The 27,701-nt window shown below is 36.8% G+C and overlaps 2 protein-coding genes across 3 annotated transcripts in view; one reads left to right on the top strand and one right to left on the bottom strand.

The window, feature by feature from the left end:
• ZPBP (zona pellucida binding protein) overlaps positions 1–11,628 on the bottom strand; it is a 156,058-nt gene extending 144,430 nt beyond the window's left edge. For both annotated transcript variants that reach the window (XM_025379899.1, XM_025379900.1), the window contains exons 1-2: positions 11,435–11,628; positions 7,787–7,867 (exon numbers count right to left, since the gene is read on the bottom strand). In XM_025379899.1, coding sequence (XP_025235684.1) covers positions 7,787–7,867; positions 11,435–11,561 — 208 coding nt within the window. In that variant the 5' untranslated portion in view covers positions 11,562–11,628. The remainder of the gene's footprint in view (positions 1–7,786; positions 7,868–11,434) is intronic.
• Positions 11,629–14,461: 2,833 nt separating this feature from the next.
• The window catches only part of SPATA48 (spermatogenesis associated 48), a 64,119-nt gene continuing 50,879 nt past the window's right edge, over positions 14,462–27,701 (top strand). Inside the window, exons 1-2 of the mRNA XM_025380747.1 lie at positions 14,462–15,014; positions 23,335–23,432. Coding sequence (XP_025236532.1) covers positions 14,462–15,014; positions 23,335–23,432 — 651 coding nt within the window. The remainder of the gene's footprint in view (positions 15,015–23,334; positions 23,433–27,701) is intronic.

Raw genomic sequence — 27,701 nt, 5'->3', positions numbered from 1 at the left:
ACCTGTTTTATTCTCAGAATATTATTTCAATAACAAAGTATTAATACTATATCTACACTTTATCTGTTTTGTAAAGACACCAAACATGATTAGAGCTTTAAAATTGTTTAGCAGAATAATGCATTATTCACAATGATGTAGCATGATGTACTGAATAAAAATGATAAAGTGATTAAAAAGTCTGCAAATTTATGCTTGCATTGATTTTAAATATTAAAGCATTTTGTTTCATTTGCTTTGAAATTTAAATCCTGATAAGTAAGCAAAACTAGTATCCTTTAGAAAATATAAAAGGAACTCGGTAAAGATTCCATTGTTTTAAGTTTACTCATAAGCAAACTTTTAGGAAAGGTTCCAACAACCCTTTAGACACTGCGTGGCAACTCTTCACTGACACACTGTATACAAAGATTTTTGTGATCCAGTAAAATAAAGAGAATCAAAATTCTCTTTGACTTTTAAGAGACTTCCTCTAAAGTTTTACCATAAAGCATGATGTTTATTGAATGTACTTTTAGGTACATACCCTTCCACAGGTTAAGAAAGTTCCCCTCTGTTTTTGGTTATTTGTTTTTATCATAAACATAAATCAGCACTGAATTTTAAGAAATGTTTTTTCTACGTTGATTGAGGTGATTTTTTTGTTTTTGAATACTTTAATGAAATGCTTGCATTAATAGATTGCCTAACTTCTTTAATAACTTCTTTAATAAATGCTTACCCCATAAATTTTCACTCCTCGGCATGATTTACTGGCACCACTCTCCATGATCTGTCTTTTGCATATATCTCAGTATACCTCTTTTCACACCCTCTGTCCTAACCATGCCATAGCAGCACACAGCATCATTCTTTTGTAATTTTATTGGTGTAAGTTCCTCCTCATCTTTGGAAACTCAGCATAAGTATATACTTTGTGCTTTGGCTTGACAGTACCTCATACCATGGCTGTGCCCTTCCTCTCGCCCCCACTAATCCCTGTACCTATTTCACTGCAAATATACATGAATCCAGAAGAGTTTCCCAATGCAAGATCAACACACAAAAACAAATAATATTCCTCTACATCAACAATAATGCATTAAACCATTTTGCAGGAAAGAAGATAATATTTCGAGTACAATAAACAAAAGTCCCTCTATAATCAGACCTATATGGGGAACATCTTTAGACTCTAGCAAAAGACATAAAATTAGACCACAATGCCATGATCATGATTGTATACACGTAACTTTAAAGATGTCAATTTATTCCCAAATGTATTTATCAACACATAAGCAAAATCCCAGAAGAAATTATTTAAGAAGCTCTTCAATACTGATTCTAAAATCCATTAGGAAGATTAAAGCTTCATAAATGTCTGAAACAATTCTATAACAGAAAAGCAAAGAGGAGGGACTAGCAATAAGAGTTATTGAGATATATTAACATTTACACTAAATTAAAAAAGAGAGGCCTGGTGTAGGAACAAATAATGGGTCTAGGGAAAAAAATCACATTGGTATAAATAACTGATATATATGTAGTAGACGTGGTACCTAAAATCACTGGAGAAAATATAGATTATCAATAAATTATAGTTAAAAGTTATCTCAAAATATATGCAAAAGCAAACTTATATTTATACCTCTTACTGTATATAAAAATAAATTCCAGGTACACTGAATTCCTGAAGGCAAGTCATTATTTAAAGAAAATAATACCTTTTTGTCTGAACCAGTTATAGAAAATTATTTTAGCAAAAAGCACAAATATAAAACTACTGAACTCAACTTCTTAAATGGTAACAATTTCTGTTTGATCCTGTATAACACAGGCAAAGTTAACAAATTTGACAGTAGGAAGAGGATATTTGCCACAAAGTTAATAACGTATTTATAACTGGAATATAAACAATATGAAAAAGAACTCCTTTGAAAACAACAAAGAAAAGAATGGGCAGAGGCAACATAATCTTCATCTTAGCAAATATGGAAAAAGTTGGGTAAAATTTTGTGCTGATAAGGATGTGGGAAAATGGGACCCCCTCAAGTACCACTGAAGGAAGTGTGAACTGGTGCAGCCTTTTTGAAGAGCAACGTCAGTGAGATTGAGAATGCTCAGGTCCTATGATGCTAAAACCTCTTCTCCTGGATAATATACAGTCCCAGAAAACTTCTGAACAGGTACCAAAAAAAAAATACAAAATGGCATTTAATATATACACTAAAAAAAAAAATAGAATAAACTAAAAGTGCAACAAAATATAAATAAAGGCTCAGTGAATTAATACATGAGTTAATGAAAATGGAAAACTAACTGACCTGAAAAGAATATGCGAAAGGTGAACGAGTAAAAAAGAGGGTCACAAATCTGAAAAGTGGCCAACACAGACAGATGCCAAGACCTTACATGACAGAAGAAACGGAAGGCACAAAAAATCATGCAGTCAGTATATTATGGGCCAAAACCAATGAAATATCATATAATAATCTACTCAAGAGATATAAGAACTACCTAGTGAATTGGAATGGTAATCTATTTTAAGAATAAATTTAATATTATACAATAAAAGAAAATAAAAGGGAAATTAGTTACCCAGATAACATTTTATAATTCAGCTTTAAAAGTTGTCACTGGGGTGATCAATAAAAATGGCAGAATAAGGAACTCCAAAAATTATCTCCTTCATAAAAGTAATGAGGAAAAATGTAGAAATTATCACAATAAACATTTCCAGAACTCAAACTCAAAATTAATCAAATATAGCAATCCAGAAAACATTTATTCAAGAAAAACAACTGGATCTGATTTATGGGTTGATTGTGTCCTCCCTCTCTTATTAATATGTTGAAGTCCTAATCTCCAGTCCTTCAGGATATAAACTTATTTAGAAATAGTCTTTACTGAGAAAGTCAGGTTAAAATGAAGTCATCAGGCTGGGTCCAAATCCAATATGACTGATCCCCTTATTAAAAGGGGAAATTTGGAAACAGAAAATACAGAGGGAAGAGGATACAGAGTGATAGGGAAAAGATGGCAATCTAAAAGCCAAAGACAAATATCTGGAACAGATTCTTTCTTCAAAGTCTCCAGAAGAAATCAACTCTGTCAACACTTTGATTTTTGATTTCTAGCCACTACAACTGTAAGACAATAATTTCTGTTGTTTAAACCACCCTATGGTTCTTTTGTTCCAGCATCCCTAAGGAACTAATTACAATTGGTAGAAACAGTGAGCTTGTAGCATTTTAACGTGCCTGATTTCCATGCCTCCTTTCCCAGCTCTGCAATAAGGAGCCATGACAACCAACAGTTTATAATCCCAGTGAGAACCAGCGGCCTCGCAGCCAATGGAAGGGGCAGGCATGGTTAGAATGCCTTCAAAGCCTCCTTCCCAGAGTACTATCAGTATGCGACCTGTGAGTCAACATCCTGGAAGATCTCACATTAAAGGCTGTCCATACTTGACCTGACTTGGACTTCGCCTACTGCAAAAAGCCTTTTCCCCAAAAGAATTCATTAAAAACAATTAGAGGCCCTCATTTAACTTTGTGACTGCCTGATATAGTGAACAACAATTGGGGAAAACAATAGGCTAACCAAAACCCTTAAGAGGAAAAGCTGGGGAATGTCATGTCCACAGGAACTTTGAATTGTTCTGAATATTCCTGAAAAAATAGCAGGACATATTCATGCAAAGGACTGTGTACATGCCTAGGACAATCTGTATACTCAGTAAAGATGAAGAGGCCTTAAGTTCTCTCCTTTGGCTGAAATTGAGGTTCTGCACAGCATAAAGTGAATGATAAGGTAGAGTTGCCAACTATCTGAAAAGTATGTCACAACATGCACAAAGACACCCTCAGCAAAGACTAGGAGACTAACTGGTTCAAGATGTTTAATAAAAACTCTGTCCAATCATTAGCTTAACTAAGTTAATTAAGCAGAAATTTCAGTGGCTATGTGATAAAGAATACAAAACTTACACAATTAGTTCAGAAACTCACTGAACAAATACATGATATCAGCAAACAGCAGCAACATCACACTCTGGGAAGTAGAAAGAATCTTATTTCCAGTGTTGCTATATTATTGTAAATGTCAAGTTTTCAACTAAAAATATGAGACATGCAGAAAACCAAGAAAATATGGCCATATGCATAAAAAAAGTAACCCACTGAAACAGACTCCAAGGAAGGTCAATTATTGGAGAAAGACCAAATGTTGGACTTACTGGATAAAGATTTTAAGTTAGATATTTCACATATGATCAAAGAAAACCATGTCTAAAGTAATAAAGAATGTATGATATTCCAAATAGAAAATATCAATAAAGATACAAAAATTATTTTTAATAAACTGCAGATTAAAAAGTACAGTAACTGAAATGATAAATTAACTAGAAGGAATCAATAGCAAATTGAGAAGGCAGAAGAATTAGCAAACTTGAAGATAGGTCAACATGTGATTATCCAGTCTGAGAAAAAGAAGAAAAAAAGAATAAACATCAGTAACTCAAGAGACCTTTGAAAAGCATTAAGCATATCAATGTATGCATAATCAGAGTCCCGAAAGAGGGGAGAGAGAGAAAAAGAAATTTTTTAATAATGACAAAACATTCCAAATTTGATTGAAAACATGAATCCACATATCCAAGAATTCGATTAACTCCAATTATGATAAACTTAAAGGAAATCCATAGCCAGACACATCATAATCAAACTGTCAAAATCCATAAACAAGGAGATAATCTTGAAAGTAGCAAGAGAGAAGCAACTCATCCCACACAAGTAACCTTTGATTAATAGTTTCCCATAAAAAAGTCATAATGAAATAGAAAGTCTGAATAGGCCTAAAATGAGTGATTAAACTGCTAATCAAAAAACCACCCACAAAGAAAAATTCAGCACCAAATGAATTCACTGGTGAATTTTACCAAACAATTAACAGAATTAACAACAATCCTGGCCAGGCGCGGTGGCTCAAGCCTGTAATCCCAGCACTTTGGGAGGCCCAGACGGGCGGATCACGAGGTCAGGAGATCGAGACCATCCTGGCTAACACGGTGAAACCCCATCTCTACTAAAAAATACAGAAAACTAGCCAGGCGAGGTGGCAGGCGCCTGTAGTCCCAGCTACTCGGGAGGCTGAGGCAGGAGAATGGCGTAAACCCGGGAGGCGGAGCTTGCAGTGAGCTGAGATCCGGCCACTGCACCCCAGCCTGGGCGACAGAGCAAGACTCCGTCTCAAAAAAAAAAAAAAAAACAATCCTTCACAAACTCTTCCAAAAGACAGAAGAGGAGGTAATTACATACAAACTTGTTCTATGAAGCCAGTATTATCTTAAAACCAAAATCAAAGGCATCACAAGAAATTTACAGACCAATTTTCCTTATGAACATAGCCATAAAAATCCTGAAAACACTAGCAACCAAATCCAGCAACATAAGAAAGGATTATACATCATAATCAACTGGAATTTATCCCAGGAATGCAAAGCAAGTTCAAACTACGAAATCAATGTGATGCATCATATTAACAGGATAAAGAATAAAAAACACATTATTGTTGCTATACATGGAGAAAAAGCATTTAGCAAAATTCAACCCCTATCACAATAAAAGAACTCAACAAACTAAGAATTGAAAGGAACTCCGTAACCCTGATAAAGGGCCTCTACAAAAAACTCACAGCTAACATCATACTTAATGGTGAAAACTGATACCAGTTTTACATAACATCAGTATGAAAATATCAATTGTGTTTCTACATGCTAGCAATGACCAATCCAAAAACTAACTGAATAAAACCATTCATTTACAATAGCATTGAAAATAATAAAATATTTAGGGGTAAATTTAACAGAAGAAATGTAACACTTGTACACTGAAAACTACAAAATATAATTCAGGGAAACTAAAGATCTAAATAAACTGAAATAATGGAAAGACACCCCAATTTCATAGATAAGAAGACTTAATATTGTTAAGGTGACAATACTCCTAAAATTGATCTACAGATTCAATGAAATCCCTGTTAAAATCTCAATAGACCTCTTTGCAGAAATTGACAAGCTGATTCTAGAATACGGAATTGCAAGGGACCCAGGGAAGACAAAGCAATCTTAAAAAGAACAAATTTGAAGGACTCACACTTAATGATTTCAAAACTTATTATAAGCAACAATAATCAAGACAGCAAAGTATCAGCATAAGAATAGATATATAAATCAATTGTATAGAACTTAAAGTCCAAAAATAAACCCATACATCTGGGGCCAATTGCTTTTCAATACAAGTGCCAAGCCAATTCAAAAGAAAAAGAATAATCTCTTCAACAAATGGTGATAAAACAACTGGATAGCCATGTGCTAAAGAATGAGTATGACTTCTACCTTGCACCATACACAAAAATTGACTCAAAATAGATCAGAGGCCTAAATGTCAGAGTTAAAACTACAACATTCTTATAAAGAAATATAGGAAAAACACTTTGTAACCACTGATTAAGCAATAATTTCTTAGATATGATACCTGAAGCACCAGCACCATATAAAAAATAGAAATTAGACTTCTTTATCAAAGTTTAAAACATATGCTTCAAAGAAAAAACATTAAGAAAGTGAAAACACAATCCACTAACTGGGAAAAAAATTTGCAAATCATATATCCAATATATAGAATATATAAAGAACTCTACAATTCAACAACAAAAAGAAAACCACCCAATTTAAAAATGGGCAAAGGACTTGAATAGGTATTCTGCAAATGACGTATCCATATAGCCACAAAACACATGAAGAGTTACAACATCATTAGTCATTAGGGAAATGCAAATCAAAACCACAATGATACCAGTTTACACATATTACGATAGCTATAAAAAAAGAAGATGGACAATAACAATGTTTAGGATATTGGAAAATTTGAACCCTCATACATTGCTGGTGTGAAAGTAAAATAGCTTAGGCTCTTTAAAAAATAGTTTGGCAGCTCCTCAAAATATTAAACATAGAGTTACCATATGTCCCATATGTACTGCTAGGTAGAGAAGTGAGTATTATTTCACCCTAAAAAGGAATGAAGTATTTATGCACTCTATAACATGGCTGAACCTCAAAAACATTACACTAAGTGAAAGACAGACACAAAAGGGCACACAGTGTATGACTCCATTTATATGAAATTTTCAGAACAGGCAAAACTATAGAGACAGAAAGTAGATAAGTACTTTCCAGGGCTGAAGAATGATTGCATAATGGATTAGGTCTTTCTTTTTGGGGTGATGAAAATGTTGTAAAATTAGATAGGGGTAACAGTTGTCAATATATGTCCAATCTTGTCAATATACTAAAAACAACTGAACTGTGCACTTTAAAGGAAGAATTTTATGGCATGTGAATTTGCTACAACTTAAAAAACACCAAAACAAGCTGTAGTTGCTACACTTCATGTGACTATTGCAAATCTTTGAATCCAAAATATGTATGATTTGTATTACCATATTTGCACTACATACACTTAATATTATAGCTAATTATTATATAATAAAAATCCACTACAGGCAACTTTAGATAACTTTTAGAAATAATTATTCTTTGTACACTTATGCAGTTATAGCTTACATTATTAGAACTGGATGAGTCTAACCATATGCAAACAACTTTAATCCACTTCTCTAGAAAGAAAAGGGCCTTAGGAGACTAGGAAAACTGAAGAACATTAGCCTTTTGGACAAGACTGATAAAATTTAAACAAATGCTAATAATTTATTTAAAAATTAGTGAAAATATATTCATGAATACCTGGAAAATGTGTCGATCCCACTATTTTCACTGAATCTTTGGTCAAGCGAAAACCTCTTGGTAATCGAACCAAGTGTCCAACTATCAAAAAAAAATGATCAACAATTTGTCTCATTAGATATTCTAAAATATTCAACTATAGTATTACAGTATCTTTGGTATTGGTTGAGGGGAAGAGCCATAAGTCAATCTCCTCTGACAGTTGATATCACTCTTCCAACTCTATTCCCCCTCAAACGATCTGATAAATTTAATCTACCTACTGCTTCTCCATATTATATCACACCTCTGATTTTTTCTAAATCCATTTAGAATACTCTTCATTATTAGAAGTTCACATCTCCCACAATTCAAGACGCAAATCACAAGTCCCTTCTCCTTCAAACCTCGTTTGTCCTTAGCACTTCTTACCTGCCACAGTACATCACCAGCACCTTTTTAATAACACTCATTCTACACTGTACTATAGTTCTTTGTTTTTAATTTCCATAAGTTTTGGAGGAACAGGTGGTATTTGGTTCCATAAATTCTTTAGTAAGGATTTTCAGATTTTGGTGCACCCATCACATAACACTAAACCCAATTTGTAGCCTTTTATCCCTCACCCCCTTCCCACCGTTTCTCCCACCCCTGAGTCCCCAAAGACCATTGTATCATTCTTATGCCTTTGTATCCTCATAGCTTAACTCCCACTGATAAATGAGAACATATAATGTTTTGTTTTTCCATTCCTGAGTTACTTCACTTATAATAATAGCCTCCAACCCCATCCAGGTTGCTGCAAGTGCCATTAATTCATTCCTTTTTTATAGTTGAGTAGTATTCCATATACGTATATATACACATATTTATATACACACACGTATATTTATGTGTGTGTATATATACCCCCCCACACACATAATTTATATATATACCATACACCACAGTTTCTTTATCCACTCATTAACTGATGGGCATTTGGGCTGGTTCCACGATTCTGCAATTGTGAATTGTGCTGCTATAAAAATGTGTGTGCAAGTATCTTTTTCATATAATGACTTCTTTTCCTCCAAGTAGACACCCAGTAGTTGGACTGCTGGATCCAATGGTAGTTCTACATTCGGGAGTTCCAATGTGGAGTTCTTTAGGGAATTTCCACAATTTTCCGCAACGCTTGTACTAGTTTACATTCCCACCAGCAGTGCAGAAGTGTTCCCTTTTCACCACATCCACACCAACATCTATTAATTTTTATTTTTTGTTTATGGCCATTCTTGCGAGAGTAAGGTGGTATCACACTGTGGTTTTGATTTGCATTTCTCTGATAACTAGTGATGTTGAGCATTTTTTCATGTTTTTTGGCCATTTGTATAACTTCTTTTGAGAATTGCCTACTCACGTCTTTAGCCCACTTTTTGATGGGGTTGTTGGGAGTTTTATCTTGCTAATTTGTTTGAGTTCCTTGTAGATTCTAGATATAGATTCTAGATATTAGTCCTTTGTCAGATGTATAGATTGTAAAGGTTTTCTCCCATTCTGTGGTTATCTGTTTACTCTGCTGACTGTTCCCTTTGCTGTGCAAAAGCTCTTTAGTTTAATTAAGTCTGGCATTTTTGTCATTGTTTTTGTTGCATTTGCTTTTGGGTTCTTGGTCACGAAATCTTTGCCTAAATGGTGCTGGGATAATTGGGAAGTCACATGCAGAAGAATGATACTGGATCCTCATCTCTCACCTTATATAAAAATCAACTCAAGATGAATTAAGGACTTAAATATAGGACCTGAAACTATAAAAATTCTATAAGATAACATCAGAAAAACCCTTGTAGACACTGGCTTACACTGTACTATAGCTCTTGATGCACACATATCATTTTCCTTATTAGATTATAAGCTCCACTGATAGTGATATCAATGTTTATGTTAACTTATCAAATATCAGTATCAAACACTACACCTCACACATTGTATATATTAAATAACAATTGTGAAACATATTCTGATAGTCTTCATTGTTAAATGAGCAAATGTGATGGGCATAATAATGTGAGGGGCAGTATAAAAATGCAATAAAGCATTATACCCAAATAGCCTTTAGCAGACAGGAATAGCAAAGTGCAAAGAAAAGGATGTGGTATCAAAGCCAGAGGACTTGAGTTTAAATCCTAATTCTGCCAGGTACTGGTTTTAGGAAAATCACTTTTGACTCTAGGAGTTTCAGTTTTCTCATATGCAAAATGGGACTAATAATAATTCCATCCTTACAGTTACTGTAGAAAATGAGAATACTGTAAAAATTGTAAAAAGGTATATAAGAGGCCTTCACTATTCATCACTTATAAGATACTAACTGCTTATTCTATTTCTTATACCTCAAAGGTCTAATCTCATTTCATCAAAAGATCACCAGGTAAAATTTTAAAATAAAAACCTTTTCACACCTAATACACGACCATGAACCATATCCAAGAAGCTTCTTTCTCCTACATGGCAATTGATGGCTATCAGTTATTCATATACTTATAGAATAATCATCTTTGGATTCCTGATGCCTGGACTTTGATTTTTAAATCTCTATTGACTCTATTTACTTGCATTCTCCTCCCCCATCCCCTGCCTACCTCCACATTCCTTTTACATTTATATTCTTGGAGGACTTCTTTTTCTCATTATTCCTTATTTGAACAACTTTTTTCATATGAAGCAAATCTGTGATTTTATCAATTCTGGGAGATATTTTGTTTTATGAGTCTAGAATTTCAACACGAAATAATGCAGCCCAAACCTTTCTAGTTAAAGAACAGTTCAATTAAACTTTCACTTCCTTCCTCAGTGTTTGTTCATCAGTATCTTAAATGTGTTTTTTGTTTGTTTGTTTGTTTGTTTTGTTTTTTTGAGACAGAGTCTCGCTCTGTCGCCCAGGCTGGAGTGCAGTGGCGCGATCTCGGCTCACTGCAAGCTCCGCTTCCCGGGTTCACGCCATTCTCCTGTCTCAGCCTCCCGCCTAGCTGGGACTACAGGCGCCCGCCACCGCGCGCGGCTAATTATTTTTGTATTTTTAGTAGAGATGGGGTTTCACCATGTTAGCCAGGATGGTCTCGATCTTCTGACCTTGTGATCCGCCCAAATCGGCCTCCCAAACTGCTGGGATTACAGGCGTGAGCCACCGCGCCCTGCCTTAAATGTATTTTTAAAACAGTATAGAAAAGTACTTCAATTCTTTAGAGGTCAAAACTTTAAAATCGCATTATTTCCTATATTTTACAGCTAAAACCAATAGATGGCGCTCCACCATCACGGATAATTTCAAAGCAGCACGTTGCCTATTCACTTTGAAAAACACCGAGCACATCATTACAGAGTTCACACACTGAAATGCAAACCTGGCAGATGACCCATGGACTGAATCAAGGAGTTTATTAACAAAGCAATTTAATTTTAAAACTTCAACTGTGGGTGATCTATCTATACCTTAATTTCCTGTCATTCACTCTTCTATGCAAATACAGAGTGCGACTTCCATAAAAAACAAACCTTTCTTGTCACGTATTAGTGAGCAAGGTGTCTATATAACAGGGATGCACGTGACACAAGAAAAGGCAATTCGAAGAGTAGGGGAAGCTGCGGTTGTCCCTGCGGAGCTGGCGCGGCGGCGCGCACCCTCACCTGATGAGGGCACCCGCACGAGGAAGGCGGAGATAAAGAGGAGGATGGCGGCCCGAGAGAGCAGGGAGCCGGCGGCCCGGGTCCGCCGCCTGCCCCGCCGCGCCGGGCCGAGGGCCGAGGCCTCCATCCACACGCCGCCGTCGCTGCCCACCGTCCGCGCGGAAGGTCGTTAAGCGACGCGCCTCCACCTGCAGGCGGAAGTTGGCCGGCGGAGGACCGGAACGACGGACCTGATGGACGTGCTCCCACTTCCGCCGGGATGGTAGACTGGGGGTCCGCCTGTGTCTCCACGTAGCTGGTGGGGCCTGCACTCGCCTGCTTTGCTGTGCGGCCCCCAGGCCTTCAGAACAACACCGCCACGCAGGGCATCCTCAAGAACATAAGTGATTTGTCCAAGATCCTAGAGCTGAGAGAGAATCGTTGGGCCTCAAAGCCAGTGCTTTTACCTTTGCAAAGGGTTTGTGATCAGAGGGAAGGCCCTTTTTGTAAGCCAGGTGGTAGATGTGGGACCCAGTTTCGAACAACCGATAGTGAGAATGTATGAGTTAAGACGTGTACAGCCCTCAGTGGATTGCTTTGATCTAGTAATGTCAGCAGCTAGTATTTTATGGATGTGTGGAACTTAATTGGGAGATAAATGCAATACACAGTGGGAATTAAAGGTAAGTAAGGCCTTCAGCCTCAGAAAGAAGCTTGATGAAGGACAGAGGAAACAACCATAGATGAAGTTTACTTTCTAAAATAGACTGGAAAATCATCTTATAGTATCACCTAAATTCAGCAAAACATACAAAACCATCTATCCTGTGTGGGAGACCAGAATATACCTTCTCAAATATGAAGGATTGCTGCCCTGAAGACAAGAACCAGCGGATGCAGGAGAGCTGTCCACCTTCCCTCTTTTTACCTAGAAGCAAGACATAGATTTAGAAAGACAAAAAGTATCCTGCCCTGCTCCTTTACCAGGGAGAATAAAGGTTAACCACTGAAGACAGCTTCAGATCCTCATTAGCCTTGAAATGATACCAGAGGAATTAATATTAGGTTTTTTTTTTTTTAACCATCTTTTGTCTGCTGTTTGTTTGCTTAGCCCAAGTTACTGCCTATAGAGACTCAGAGTCGTTTTCCTTTGTCACATCTCTAAAAATTTCCTAGTCTTTGTTGAAGATGCTATACAAGCTGGAATTCAAAGATGCTTCTTTGAGAACTACTCTTTCTCTGGCTGTTCCTCATATATAAATGAAATATATTAATGAACTTCTGTTTTTCTCTTGTTAATCTGTCTCTTGTAAAGCATTCATTCTAAGTACAAAGTTATGGGGATTATTTTTTCCCATACACAGCCTAAGAGGCCATTTATAGCCAGAACTTGTTTTAGAGAAATTGAAAGAAACTCATGCCTCTACTTTTCTGCTGCTGGAAGGATTTACTTAATGGGAGCAGAGCTGTGATGGAAATAAAGCAGTTGGTGCAAATACACTGAAGAATGAAGTTTGAGCAACTAAATATAGAATGCCTAATTACAAATGAGTTATCACTTTTGATATGAAGAAATGAGTGATCATGGGTGGGCTAAAAATTGTCACTTGATATACTATGATCTGACTGAGGGATTTAAGACTGACAGTCTAACCACCTAATTTAATCTCCTCACTTGTTTAATAATATATCTCAAAATTGTGAAGACTTTCAGTGGGGCATAGGCATTCTGATTATACCAAGCATATCACCCTTGACAGTTGGCCTGATTAATGATTATGTGCCTTACTCTTCAAAGCTAGAATCTTGCCTGTTCTAACATTTTTGCTGCAGTAAGGATGATGTGAACTTTTACCCCAAATTCTAATACTTGGATTTCCTCTTATAGTAGTTCATGCAAGATGAAATTATGCAGGTAAAAGAGCTTTTAAGTGAACCAATATATTAGTGATTTAAATGATATTGTGTGTGTAGACAGTTAACTGACACCCATTGTGGTTTCCTAAAATGAATTTAAAACTCTTACTGTTCTTACTCTGGACACCATGGTAAATTTAAGGGAAGTAAAGATAATTTAGGGTATGTAAATATGTACCTGTACTTTCATTATAATTTTCTGTTTTTCTTAAAAATTAGATATACTGGGGCTGGGCGCGGTGGCTCACGCATGTAATCCCAGCACTTTGGGAGGCTGAGGTGGGCAGATCACAAGGTCAGGAGATCAAGACCATCCTGGCTAACATGGTGAAGCCAGTCTCTACTAAAAATACAAAAAATTAGCCAGGCATGGTGGTAGGCGCCTGTAGTCCCAGCTGCTCAGGAGGCTAAGGCAGGAGAATGGCATCAACCCAGGAGGCGGAGCTTGCAGTGAGCCAAGATCGTGCCACTGCAGTCCAGCTTGGGCAACATAGCGAGACTCTATCTCAAAAAAAAAAAAAAAAAATAGATATACCAATTTAACTTTAGTATTGTTTGTATTTTGCAGTGCATTTATATTTACATTTATTTAGATAGCAAGTGTTATATCTATAAATACTTAATTGTAGTCACATATATACTTTTGGGAAATATATTGTCACTGAATTAACTGCTTTATTTACCCTCCTTAAATATATTTTATACCCATAAATACCAACTTATGGAAGATTTTAAAATAAGTAAATGAACACAGCTTTCCTGAGCACCGGGGAGAAAAGTATCATGGAAATATTAGTACCAAGGCTATTTTTGTTTTTCTTAAGAATTAAATTATGATGTACATAATAAATCGTTCAATGTGTTAAGAGTTCTAGCCGTTGCCAAGCAACAAGGGCTCTGCTTTTCTCTCCTTCTGTCCTGTTCCTTCATTGCCCTATTCTTGCTTTGGTGGAGGAAAATATTTACCTTAAAAAGAAAAACAAAATTATCTGCCAACATTTAGAAAGCTGAGTCAATTTTATACTAGTTTAACACCAATCTTGAGTTATTGGAAATAGAGTTTATATAGTTAAAGATAAAGGAATTATCAGAAATACTTTATAGTTATCAAAACTTCTAAAGAGAAAGGCCATGGATGTAGAGATTCAGGACACACCTGGAAAGATAAGTATTTCTAAAAGGCCCATCCTTTCAGGAACTGTTGAGAATATAGATTACCCACACTATTGTGATCTCTTAAGAAAAATGAACATGCCTTTTGTGAAAGGTCTTGAGAACAGACATAACTATGGCAGATTTGAAAAGAAATGCAACCCTGCTTTTCTTAAATTTCACCCTTATCCCCCTTCAGTTTTGCCAGACTATCATTTACATTATCCTTATCCCCCACCATATGGGCCACATTATCCATTATTTCCACTTCGGGATGATGTGACCTTAGGTGATTCCTGTTCAGGGTTTATGAGTCCTGGTGGTGATGCTGATTTAAATCCTGGCATTGGCAGAACCATACCAACCCTAGTGGATTTTAGTGATGTGAAACCTCAACATCGAGTTCCCAGACCAGACACAGGATTTCAAACAACAATAAAAAGGCAAAAAATTCTATCAGAAGAACTCCAACAGAACAGGAAATGGAATTCCAGGGGAGTGCCGGACATTTCTATCAGAGCAAGACTTGGAGGTAAGTGAAGTGACATGAACTTTATATTTTTTAAATACTCGAGGGAAGAGAGTATGGACATAAGATTCAATATTTAGGCAGTTAAATTTACAAAATTACAATGATGTGAAAAAGGTTTTATTTTTAAATTACAGATTATAAGAAAGGAATGATAAACCTTATAAACTTATTTGTAAAAGAAAATTTGTTCTTTAAGAAAAGAATATTCATTAAGTGATTCACACAGCTTATATAACATTATTCTAGATATGTGGATAAGCTTGTTTTACCACAGGGGAATTTATGTATCACTTTGATAATTTTATAGAATTCTCCTTATCTGTCTCTCTGCTTTGAAAGAATTAATTCACTGATGATTATGAAAGAGTTAGTTTTAAGGATTGAAATAAAATGGGAAAAATTTAAGTACTTGAACATAAACTTTTTGGTTCCAATAAGAACAGAAGCTGAAATGAAGCAAACTGCATAAATAGCTCCACAGCCATGGAGGCAGGATTGATGACTCCTTACTGACATCTGCACCATGTGGTTTCTCTGTAAGAACTCCTGTAAATGGAGTTCTTCTAAATGATAAGAAACACCTCCAAAAGAAAGCCATAGGTACTATTTCCTGTATAAAAGCTGTCTGGCAGACAGGAATGTAAAAAGATCAACATTTTTTAGCTTGTGAAAAGGAAAGGACCAGATGCTATAGGAAGAAGACTTTTAAACATTATTCCAAGAAATGATAGGTTGAAGAAATGATTTAGCAAAGCTAACATAGGGCTAAAATGGTGTTAACAGACTTTGCACCACCAAGTCAGAACCAAGTATAGAGCTCATCTATCCCATGTATTTCACTGCCTGAATCGGTGAAACAGAGGAATTCAGAGAACAGGCTTTATACTCAGACTATGTAGCCTTGAACTCTGGCAAAAAACTAAGTTGCTGTACAACCCAGGGCTAGTTACTATTCTCTTTATGCCTGTGTATCCTCACTTGTAAAACTCACCTAAGAGTAAAACTTCATAAGATAATAGTAAGGGCCATTTTATGTAATTCATGTAAAAATACCTAAAATAAAGAATTAATGTCAGATTGTAAGAAGTCCAAAATTTTCAGTTTCTTCATACATAAATTAGGAATAATAGTACTTCTTTTATACATTTGTAAGAATCAAATGAATTAACACTTGTAAAGTGCTTAGCAGAATCCCTGAAACCTGATAAAACATTTCATTAATAGTAGCTATTATTATTAGCTATTAAGAGTTTCAAAAAGTAATACCTGCAATGTGGGGACAGAGTTCAATATAATTTGTCCTAGGCTTTCAATGACTTTGTACATCCTGGAAACAATCATTAATTGTAAATGATAAGTACTTTCAGGTTTTAAACCTAAAAACACATTATTTCTAATACATTTTCATAAAGACGGACATTTCAGAATTAATTTCATCACACACCGGTATGCTCTTCAGTGGACTTTCACAAATATCAAAGAAAGATCATAAAATATGATATTGCTGATTTCTTCTTGCCCCATTCCAAACTTGTGTAGACCTTTTACTGAGTTTAGCACTTCCTTTCTTGATCCAGTTGCCTCTTTTTATCATCTACCAATTAACTCTTCTAAACTTATTCTAATTATATTCAAATCCTTTATAGAACTCTGCCTCTCATTGCAGTAGATAATCCAATCTTTGTTATCACAGAAGAAATAGAGCTTGTCTATTGTCACTTCCTTGATTGTCCTCCGCTTTGGCCTCCTGATATCAATATTGATACCACTTTGTATGTCTTTCTTTTTTTAAACCATTGTATTAAGTCACATTGCATGACAAAATACTAAAGACTGGGTGGCTGAAACAACAGATATTTTTTCTCATAGTTCTAGAGGCTGGGAAGCCAAGAATCAAGGAATCGGTATATTTGATTGCTGGTGAAGACCTTCTTTCTAGTTTATAGAAGGCTTCTTTCTCCCTGCATCCTCAGAGAGTGCTCTAGTCTCCCTTCCTCTACTTAACACTAATGCCATCATGGAGGTCTTACCTTCTTTGCCTCATCTAAAGCTAATTACCTTCCGAAGGCTTCACCTCCAAATAACATCACATTGGGAGTTAGGCTTCAACACACGAATTTGGGGTGATACAGACATTCACCATAACCATTTATATAGTTAATTAGTATTAAGTAGTATATTCGTACTGTGCAAATATCACCACCATCCATCTCTGGGATTCACTTCATCTTGCAAAACTGAAACTCTTTACCCATTAAACAACCCCCTATTTCCCTCCCTGCCAGGAGTTATGGACTTCTGGCAACAACCATTATATCTTCTGTTATCTATGATTTTGACTACTTAAGTTTCCTCACTTAAGTGAAATCACATATTATTTGTCCTTTGTGATTGGCTTATTTCACTTACCATAATGTCCTTCAGGTTCACCCATGTTGTAGCATATGTCCAAAATTTCTGTGTGTATTAGGTCTATTTGGCCTATGTTTTATTCAAGTACTCTATGTCCTTATCGATCTCCTGTCTGTATGTTGTATTCATTATTAAAAGTGAGGTACTAAAATATCCTACCATTATTGTATTGCTGTCTATCTCTTCCTGCATTTATGATTCTCTTGACCTTGGTGAACATTTTTTTGTGACAATTTTCTGTCGGGTACATTATTTAACTCCATTTTATTCAGATTGGTTTCTGAAAATCTATCTTCTTCCTTTGTTTGGAGGATCTTTGCCTGATTCTTCATTTTCCTTGACTGTAGAGGTGTTCGCACATTAGACAAAACAGGCACTTCTTCCATTCTTCATGACCTGGTCTTGAAAATGAGAAGACCTTCACCCTTCAGCCTGGCCAGAGATTTGGGAACCTCTGCCAACTGTTTTCCTTCCCAAGGGAATCTGAGAGATGGGATTTTTGTTCACTTGCTCTATGCTGAGGAGGGGGTGAGCTATGGTGTCTACTAGCCCAAACTCCCATTTCCATTATCCCATAGGCAACTAGACTGTGCCAGATTCATCAGAGTTTCATGATTGGTGAGACAGATACTGTTTTTTGGGGCAGCCCCAGAGAAGCTGCGGTCCTGAATCAACTCTTGGATCTATGATGACTATCTCTAGGTCTAGATCTGTGGCATCTACAAGCCCAGCCTGCTTTCTCCGTCTTCCCCCAGGGGGTTAAACTATGTTGAATTTATCAGAGTTCCAGGACTGGTAAGATAAATCCTAGTTCTTTAGGCAACTACCAAGAAGTTGGGGGGTTGAACACATGAGTGAATCAACCTTTTCTAGGGGCTGAAAGCGAGGATTATTTAAAATCTGCTTACTCTGTGCTGAGCATATGGGAGAGTCTGTGCTATCTACCAGTCCAGAATGCAATCTCTGTTCACTCTTGGATCATTAGATTGTACCAAACCCCTCAGGGCTCCAGGACTGGCAAGACAGAAGCCAGTCCTGGGGGGAGCCCCCTTGGAAAAGTTGGGGTGCTAAACATGGGAACCAATCGAGGGGAGAACATCCTGAGTGAATATGGGAGCTAGGAAATCTCTTCCTGATTGTCTGGTACTGCACCAGGGGCAGGGAATCTGCAAGAGGGTGACTCAAATCTCCGTATCAGCTTCAGTGCATCTGTTTTGCATTCTGTCAAGGTGCAGGAGCCTTTCAGTTAGTTTCTGTATTTCTCACAAAGGCAACTTGTTCATGAATTGTTGCCGAATCAGTTTGTTAATTGGGGAGAGGAAGTTCAGAGTTTCCTAGTCTGCCATCTTGCTAAGGTCATTCCCCATAAATTTTGTTGTTTAAATTTTCATTTTTCAGCTGAGCGCGGTGGCTCACGCCAGTAAGCCCAGCACTTTGGGAGGCTGAGGCAGGTGGATCACGAGGTTAGGAGATCGAGACCATCCTGGCTAATATGGTGAAACCCCATCTCTACTAAAAATACAAAAAAGTAGCCGGGCGTGGTGGTGAGCGCCAGTATTCCCAGCTACTCGGGAGGCTGAGGCAGGAGAATGGCGTGAACCTGGGAGGCGGAGTTTGCAGTGAGCCGAGATCATGCCACTGCACTCCAGCCTGGGCAACAGAGCGAGACTCTGTCTAAAAAAAAAAAACAAAAATCATTTTTCTCAAGATAATTTCCCATTTCCTTTATGATTTCTTATTTGATCCTTTGTTTCATGGCATCATGTTTAATTTCTATATATCTGTTAATTTTCCAGTTTCCCTTCTTTTGTTGATTTTTAGTTTCATTTCATTTCGACTGGAAAAGACACTGTATGATTTTAACCTTTTAAATTTATAAAGAAGTGTTTTGTGGCCTAAAATATTTTCTATTCTAGAGAATGTCCCATGTGTGCTTGAGAAAAATGTATATCCTGCTGTTGTTGGGTGAATTGTTCTGTTAGGTCAAATTGTTTTATAGTGTTGTTCAAGTTCTCTATTTCCTTATCGATCTTTGTCTGATCATTCTGTTACTGAAAGTGGATATTAAAGTATCCAATAATTATTGTAGCAGTGCCTAGTTTTCTTTTCAATTCTGTCAATGTTTATTTCTTGTATTTTGAATCTCTGATATTAGGTGCATATAAATAAAATAGAGAATAGAAAAACAACATGTACAAACAACTAAACCTAAAGTTGTCCTTTCAAAAATCAACAAACATGATCTACTTTAGCTATATTAAGAAAGATAACTCAAGTAAGACCATTAACAAAGGGCATTTTAGGTGTTATGAAAACCTATATATAACCAGTAGATGGTAGAAAATACATGGAGAAGAAGACAAAATACATAGAATGGTTCTTGAATTTTTCTGCTATAATAGTTTTTGCATTCCTTAAAAGCACAATATTATGATATTTTACAATAAAAATAACAGGGCCTATGGGAAAATAGGATTCATGGCAGATGCCCTCAAACTCATATCATTTTATAGGTTACACATGAATCCTTCTCACAATAAAAATATGATCATGGTTTTAAACATTTTAAATTCCTAAGAAGTAAGGAAAATACTATAGTGCTTTCCTTAACAGAAGACTTGACATTTACTTTTTGGTATGAAAGTGATGAAGTGGGATGTTGAGTTATGAAGAAGAGATGAATGGTAGCTCGTCCAAAAGTGATCCTCAGCAATTCACCCTGTTCCTGCATGTGCCTGCCACTCTTGCCAATAAACTCTGTTTACTTCCCATGTTGACATTGGGCCTGGACATTTGACTGGCTTAGGCCAATTATAAGTTAGTAAGCATTGTGCAAATGGAGACTTGATAAGCACTTGCACATTGGGATTAGTCTTCTTCAGAGTCTTCTCTGGGATCTCAGTCACTATCCTGTGAAAGACAAACCTATGCCCACAGAAACAAATACAAGACACTTGCTGGTATGCCCACCTAAACCCCCAGTTAATGGTCAATACCAACTTGCCAGCCATGTGGGTGAGGCCATTTTTGAACCTTTGCAGCTCTTGAAACTGACACCACGTGAAAGAACCACCCCCAACTATCTTCTGAATTCCAGGAGAGAATAAGTGGTTGACTTAAGCCATTAAGTTTCAGAATTGTTTGCTTTTCAAATAGTAGATACTGAAACAGAGTGGAGGAAAGGATATCCTCATACTTAGACTTAAATTTGATGACTCTGAGGTGTAATTCATTGTCCAGAGTCCTTCTAATCTGTCTTAACGTTAGAATTCAAGTTTTATTATTCTCCTAATTTCCTGCTTTTTCAAAGCAGTTGTTTGAATGGCTCCAAATAAGATAGATACCACAAAATGCCATCCTGTTGCTCTTGGCACAATAGACTTCTAGAGAGTTTCCTTTGTCCGCTGTGTCACAGACAGAATCATCCTCATGGTTCTTAAAACTGAAATTACTATGGGATTCAGCATTCCTTTCCTCCCTTTGCTTTGGCCTCTCACCTCTATGTCTGTATTAGTTTTCTCTTGCTGCTGTAACAAATTGACACAAACTGGAAAGTTTACAGTGAAGCCCATCAATCACAGTTTTGTGGATCAGAAGTCTGGGGAATGTCATCTGGGTCTTCTCTTTAGAATCTATGATAATAATAATGCCAAAATTGGCCAGACACGGCCGTGGCTCATGCCTGTAATCCCAGCACCTTGGGAAGCCAAAGCAGGTGGATTATCTGAGGTCAGGAGTTCAAGACCAGTCTGGCCAACATGGTGAAACCCCGTCTCTACTAAAAATATAAAAATGATCTGGCCATGGTGGCCTGTGCCTGTAATCCCAGCTACTCAGGAAGCTGAGGTGGGAGAATTGTTTGAACCCAGGAGGTGGAGGTTGCAGTGAGCAGAGATCGTGCCACTGCACTCCAGCCTGGGCAACAGATTGAGACTCTGTCTCAAATAAATAAATAAATAAAGCCAAAATCAAGGTGTTATCTTGATTCTTATCTAGAGGGTCTGGGGAAAAATCAACTTCCAAGCACATTCAGATTGTTGCAGAATCCAGTTTCTTCCATCTAAACTGTTTATTTCCTCATGCACTGTCAGCCAGGGGACTCTGTCTGCTCCTAGAGGCTACCCATATCCTACTCATGTGATTGCCTCAAGCTTCAAAGTCGACAATGGTGCACTGAGGTCCACTGATACTCTACTCTCTAACTGGCCCTTCTAAACCCACAGACTATCCAGCATCCACTTGTTCTGTATTCCTCCTTTGCAAATCCCCATTGCAGATTCTGTCCCGAGTTTCTCAGTCAAATATTGACTGAATTATCATCAATCATCATCATTATCATTGTCATGAAAATAGTATTACTACATTAGTACTAAAAATAATAATGATATTATAACTACTAATTGTTAATTAATAAACATGTTGAGCACTTAAACTACATGCCATAGTTCGCTTATTTCTTTGTATTCATTAATTATAGTTTTTATAACTCTGGCAATAGTCATTAAAGGTGAGGAAAATGAGGCTCAGATGGGTCAAATAACTCATGAAGGTCACTCTGGAACCCAAACAAGTAAGTATATACATACATACATAATATATATACTTGTAAGTATATATGTAATATATAATGTATATACTTGTAAGTATATAAGATCATATATAATATATATACAATATATAATATTAGATAGATGGCATCTGTGATAGAGCTCCACCAGAGTGGCACCCACAGATGACCGTGGAGCTCCTATCCTTCCCTAAGCACCTCTCACAATGCATCTCTCTCTTGCTTCAACATCTCTGTGCTGTCCATCCTGATCTCAAATTTTAACTTTTAAATTTACATTTTGCCAAGTTGGATTAATTCGTGGAACAAAGCTATGAGGTAGAGGACCAAGTCAGAAGTCCCCATGGGATAAGAGAAATGATCTCTATGGAAACTACCAGAGGCACTGCAGTTCACCTGTGCTAGTCACCTGCCCAAACCAAAGTAATCAATCTCTCTTATTAAAACCTTTCAAGGGCAATTCATCTGCAGGTTGAGTCCGAGGTTTTCATGCCCTGACCTCGGACTATTTCTTTTGCTTATCTTCTACCATTTCCTATCTACCATTTTACAATGTGCTATACCTAACATATTTTAATTTCTGTATACATTAATAGGCTCTCACAGAGCAGGACTACCATTGCACACACTGTTTCCCTTCCTGGAACAACTACCCTTCCTCTACTTCTTTTTCATCCAAGTTCTGCTTAATTGTCAGGGTTAGATCAGGTGTTATCTTTGAGGAGATGTCCCTAAGCCCCGACAAACTGGTTGGACTAGGTATTCTTAGGTATCCTTCCTATGCACCCCCACAGCACTCTGAGCTCAGCTATTGCTGTATTGTCACACCATATTGATATTATCTACTTATATGTTTGTACTTTCTATTTGCTCATGGACACCTCAAAACCAGGAGCCCTGTTTTTCATCTTTATATAAAAGCTTCCAATTACAGTGTACCAAATATTTTTGAAGGCTGCTTTTTATATTTGTTAGTTTTTTAGGACTTCTAATCTATCATTACATGAATTATCTGCATAATAACCAGACTCACTTTGTGTCACCACCATCCCCAACATGTCTGTGTGCACATACATCGATGTATAGTACCAAATAGGTATCTTCCAATAATAAGTAAGAAATAATAAATAAGTGATTCTGCACTATTATAATTAGGCTCACATAGAAATTCCAGAGCTATTCTGTTCTCACAGCTAAAAGATCCAGAAAAGTTATTAAATAATCCATTAAAAAATGAATTACAATCACACAGTCTAGCTTCTAACAGTAAATATTTCTGTTGAAAAAGAACTTTTATTGTGTTTTTAACCAAAATCCCATTCATTTGTTTTGTGTTTTCAGGTTGGACAAGCCCGCTGAAAGTTACTCCTTTACAACCTCATCATGAAGGACGCTCAATAAGTCACATATTTACATTTGATGAGGAGGCAACATGTGCAGTAAGATTTTCTTGCTGGGTGTTATTATACAATATATATAATTAGTTTATTTCATTGTTTAGTTATTAGATATTGTATGCCCTAGATGAATAGCTACTATGTATATAGTTCTTCTTATATTCCAGGTATTGTGCAGACCCTTGCAGTCAATGTATATTATGCATTACCTTGCATTATTCCTACAATACATGGGGTAAGAGTGAGTAGTAGATGCAGCTGCTGCCCATCACAGACTCCCTTCACTGGCAAGTGTGTCTATTCCCAGTAGCAATGAGTGATGACCATTGAAAGGCTAACAGCCACAAGACTACAGGACTGCACCTTCTCATGCTGTCTCTTTCAGATTTTGGTCAGTGACTGACTGACTTCTTAGGGCAACAGATAAATGCTACTCTCCAGCTGAGACTGCATTCTCACTAACTTCTTTTCCTTCTCCTATTCTACTGTCTTCACTCCCCTTGGCCTGAGGGTATTCCCACAGTATATCACTTGAACAACAATCCTGTCTGAATCCCTGCTCCTTAACCAGTAGTGTTGCTATTCTCATATCATTTGAGAAAACAGAAGCCCAATGATGTTGAGTAACTGACTTTTGATAAGACAGATAATAAATATAAAACCAAAATTTTAACGTAAATATTTTTCAGAATTTAAGGAATATGTTCTTAATCATCGTCCTGTGTAGATTTTATAGTCTCTAAATCCTTGGCATTTACATTGAGATACTTAAAGACTCCTAAGACATACATAGAGATATAAAAACATCTTTTTAAAAAGCTTTATTGAGATATATGTCATGCACCATAAAATTCAGTCCCTTAAAGTGTGCAATTCAATGTTCTTAGAATATTCACAGAGTTGTGCAACCATCACCACAATCTAATTTTAGATTTTTATTACCTCAAAAAAATCCATATTCATTAGCAGTAAAGGTATGAATACATTGTAAAGAATCAATTTCCATTTCTGTAACTCCTATATGTATTTCTTCTAAAATTCATCTGCCTGGGAATTTACCTGTATAGTGCCATGTTGATTTCTTTTTTTCTCACTTTTTCCTTCACAATAACCCTTTCTAGTTTACCACAAAGGGAAATGGGGCATACCTCTCACATATTAACAGCTGTACTATGGTACATGGCCATGAAACAAAGAGCATGAGTCATTTAAAGTACATGTCCTCAATGCCTCCTTTACTCAGGATGTCACACACATGGTAGGACTTTATGTTTTTCTTTGTCCTACACATTTTTCTTTTATAAGAAAATTATGGTATTAGAAATAGTGGCAATTTTGTCTGTTCTAGGCTATTCTGAATTTAGACAAAATTCATAATGTGATTGCAAGGGTAATGAAAATTTTTATTTATTAGTTTTACTTATTCTATCTTAAAACTCATATCAAAAGATCCATTGGTCCTGTAGGTAAATCCTGTGAGAGCAAATCAAAGTGAACCTTATAAGAAATTGAAGACCTCGTTGCCTTTTTAAAAAAATCTATGCTACAAATTTATGGCAAGATTCCATGCTTTAACTATTTTAAAACTAGAATTCTGAAGTAGGAACTTGTCATGGAAAGGCTTATTAGCATACTTATTTAAATTTAAAATACGTTTCGACTTTTTATAGCAGTGAATAAATCTAGGTATTATTTCCAGTAGTGGAAGCTAAGTAATATGGACCAATATTTCCAATGGCAAAACAACTGGATTAATGTTCCTTTTTTCTAATAAGGTAGAGAGAAATTACTAGGCCAACAAGAGGATAGATGCTCTAAAATTTAAGCCTAGCACTTAGGGCCACTTTGATACTGAAAGAATTTGTAATTTTTGAAGAGGCAACCAAAAGTTTGATTTGAACTTTTGGTGGTCTCATAGGAGTAAAAGATCAGAAGCTAGAATGATCCATGAAAAACACCTATGACTGTGGGCTGAATACCTGGAGGCCTGAATCCTACAAGTAAGGATAGGTCAATAATAGAAAGCACTTGAACAGACTGCAGCCTAGCTTAATCCAAGTAAACAAGAAAACTTCCAGTCCTGAACTAGGATGAAGGTGATCCTAGACTGCTCTCATTTCCAGAAACCAGACAGAAGTAAACAACATTTTTCTTTGAAGGAAGATATTATCTTATTAAATCTCAAAGTATTTTTATTAAAACTTTTTTTTTTTTTTTTTTTTTTTGGAGACAGAGTCTTGCTCTTTTGCCCAGGCTGGAGTGCAGTGGCGCAATCTAGGCTCACTGCAAGCTCTGCCTCCCGGGTTCATGCCATTCTCCTGCCTCAGCCTCCCGAGTAGCTGGGACTGCAGGAGCCCGCCACCACGCCCAGCTAATTTTTTGTGGTTTTAGTAGAGATGGGGTTTCACCATGTTAGCCAGGATGGTCTCGATCTCCTGACGCCGTTCCACCCGCCTCGGCCTCCCAAAGTGCTGGGATTACAGGCGTGAGCCACCACGCCCAGCCAAAAACTTTTAAAGTGTAATGTTCAACACATAATTAACAGTATCCAAACACATAAGGAGAAAGTACACTGTGAGTGAGAATCAGCAGAAATGAAAGAAAACAGAAACAGACACACATTGAGTCCATACGTTGCAAATATGCATAAAATGTTCCAGGAGAAAAAAAAATGAGCTCACAATTTTTGTAAAACAAATTATAAATTACCAAATGGAAATTAGAAGACTGGGGGAGGGGCTGGGCATGGTGTCTCACACCTGTAATCTTAGCACTTTGGGAGGCCAAGGCAGGATCACTTGAGGCCAGGAGTTTGAGACCAGCCTGGCCAACATGGCGAAACTCCATCTCTACTAAAAATACAAATATTACGCCAGGCAGTGGCTCACACCTGTAATCCCAGCACTTTGGGAGGCCAAGATGGACGGATCACCTGAGGTCAGGAGTTGGAGATCAGCCTGGCCAACATGGCAAAACCCCATCTCTATTAAAAATACAAAAATTATCTGGGTGTGGTGGCACACGTCTGGGAGGCCAAGGCAGGTAGATCTCCTGAGGTCAGAAGTTCAAAACCAGTCTGGCCAACATGGCAAAATCCCATCTCTATTAAAAATACAACAATTATCCAGGTGTGGTGGCACGTGTCTGTAGTCCCAGCTACTTGGGAAACTAAGGCAGGAGAATCGCTTGAACCCAGGAGGCAGAGGTTGCAGTGAGCCGAGATAGTGCCACTGTACTCCACACTCCAGTCTGGATGACAGAGTGAGACTCTGTCTCAACAAGAAAAAAGAAAGAAAAGAAAAGAAAAGAAGGGAAGGAAGGAAGGAAGGAAGGAAGGAAGGAAGGAAGGAAGGAAGGAAGAAAATAACAAAAAGAAAAGAAAATTGGGGGTAAAAGTAATTCCAGAACTGAAAAATACAATAAACAAAAGAACTTTATAGATGAGTTCAGTAATAGATTAGACACAGTTATAGAGGGAATTGGGGAACTGGTAGATAAATTAGAAGAAACTATGATGAAGCACAAATATACAAAAATATGAAAAATACAGAAGTGAAAGCCACAAAACTAGGAGATATAGGGAGAAAAAAGAACACATGCTTATTTGGAATCCCAAAAGTGTAAGAGAGAAGAAATAGAGCAGAAGCTAAGATACGATTTTTATATCCACTATCCACTGAATGTTTATTTCTGATAGCTCACTGAGGCATCCCCTCACATTCTCTGCTGTACATTGAGGATGAGTTATGGTTCCAAATAAACAAGCCAAAGGTGACAGTAACAGAAGCATTCAGCCCCAGCACCAAGAGTAGTGGCAGAAAAAGTCTCAAGTTAAAGGAGGCAAAACATGGAGAACATAAAAATGGAAAAAGGAAAAATCTGAAAGTTCATTGTTCAACATAGATTATGGTAATTGCATTATTTGGAATCTGGACATCAATAGCCATATTTTGTCAGGTCTTGTTAAATATGAAGAAATTCTGGAAATTGAGGCATTGAATGATGCTGATGGTGTTGTAAAATCTTAACGTGGATAATGCTAAAGTCTTGTTAGTACATAAAGGAAGTTCTACTTCAATGTGATTACTTTTATCAGAAGAAACTAAGGAACATTTAGAGTTAGAAGTAGAGATTCCAACTGAATCAGATTTCAAGTATAGTAAAGATATCAAAGAGCAAATTTAGTCCCTTCTCTATGAAATAGTAGACACACAACATGTAGAAGACGGCAATAGAGAGAAGATGCACCAGCAAGAAAATAGCCACTCGAAAGTGAAGATAGACAGCAAGGATATTAGGTAGATGATAAAT

The sequence above is a fragment of the Theropithecus gelada genome, chromosome 3 (assembly GCF_003255815.1).
Source record: "Theropithecus gelada isolate Dixy chromosome 3, Tgel_1.0, whole genome shotgun sequence".
Classification (NCBI taxonomy): Eukaryota; Metazoa; Chordata; class Mammalia; order Primates; family Cercopithecidae; genus Theropithecus; species Theropithecus gelada.
The sequence above is the reverse complement of the archived record's forward strand: the minus strand, read 5'-3'. Positions and strand labels throughout refer to the sequence as shown.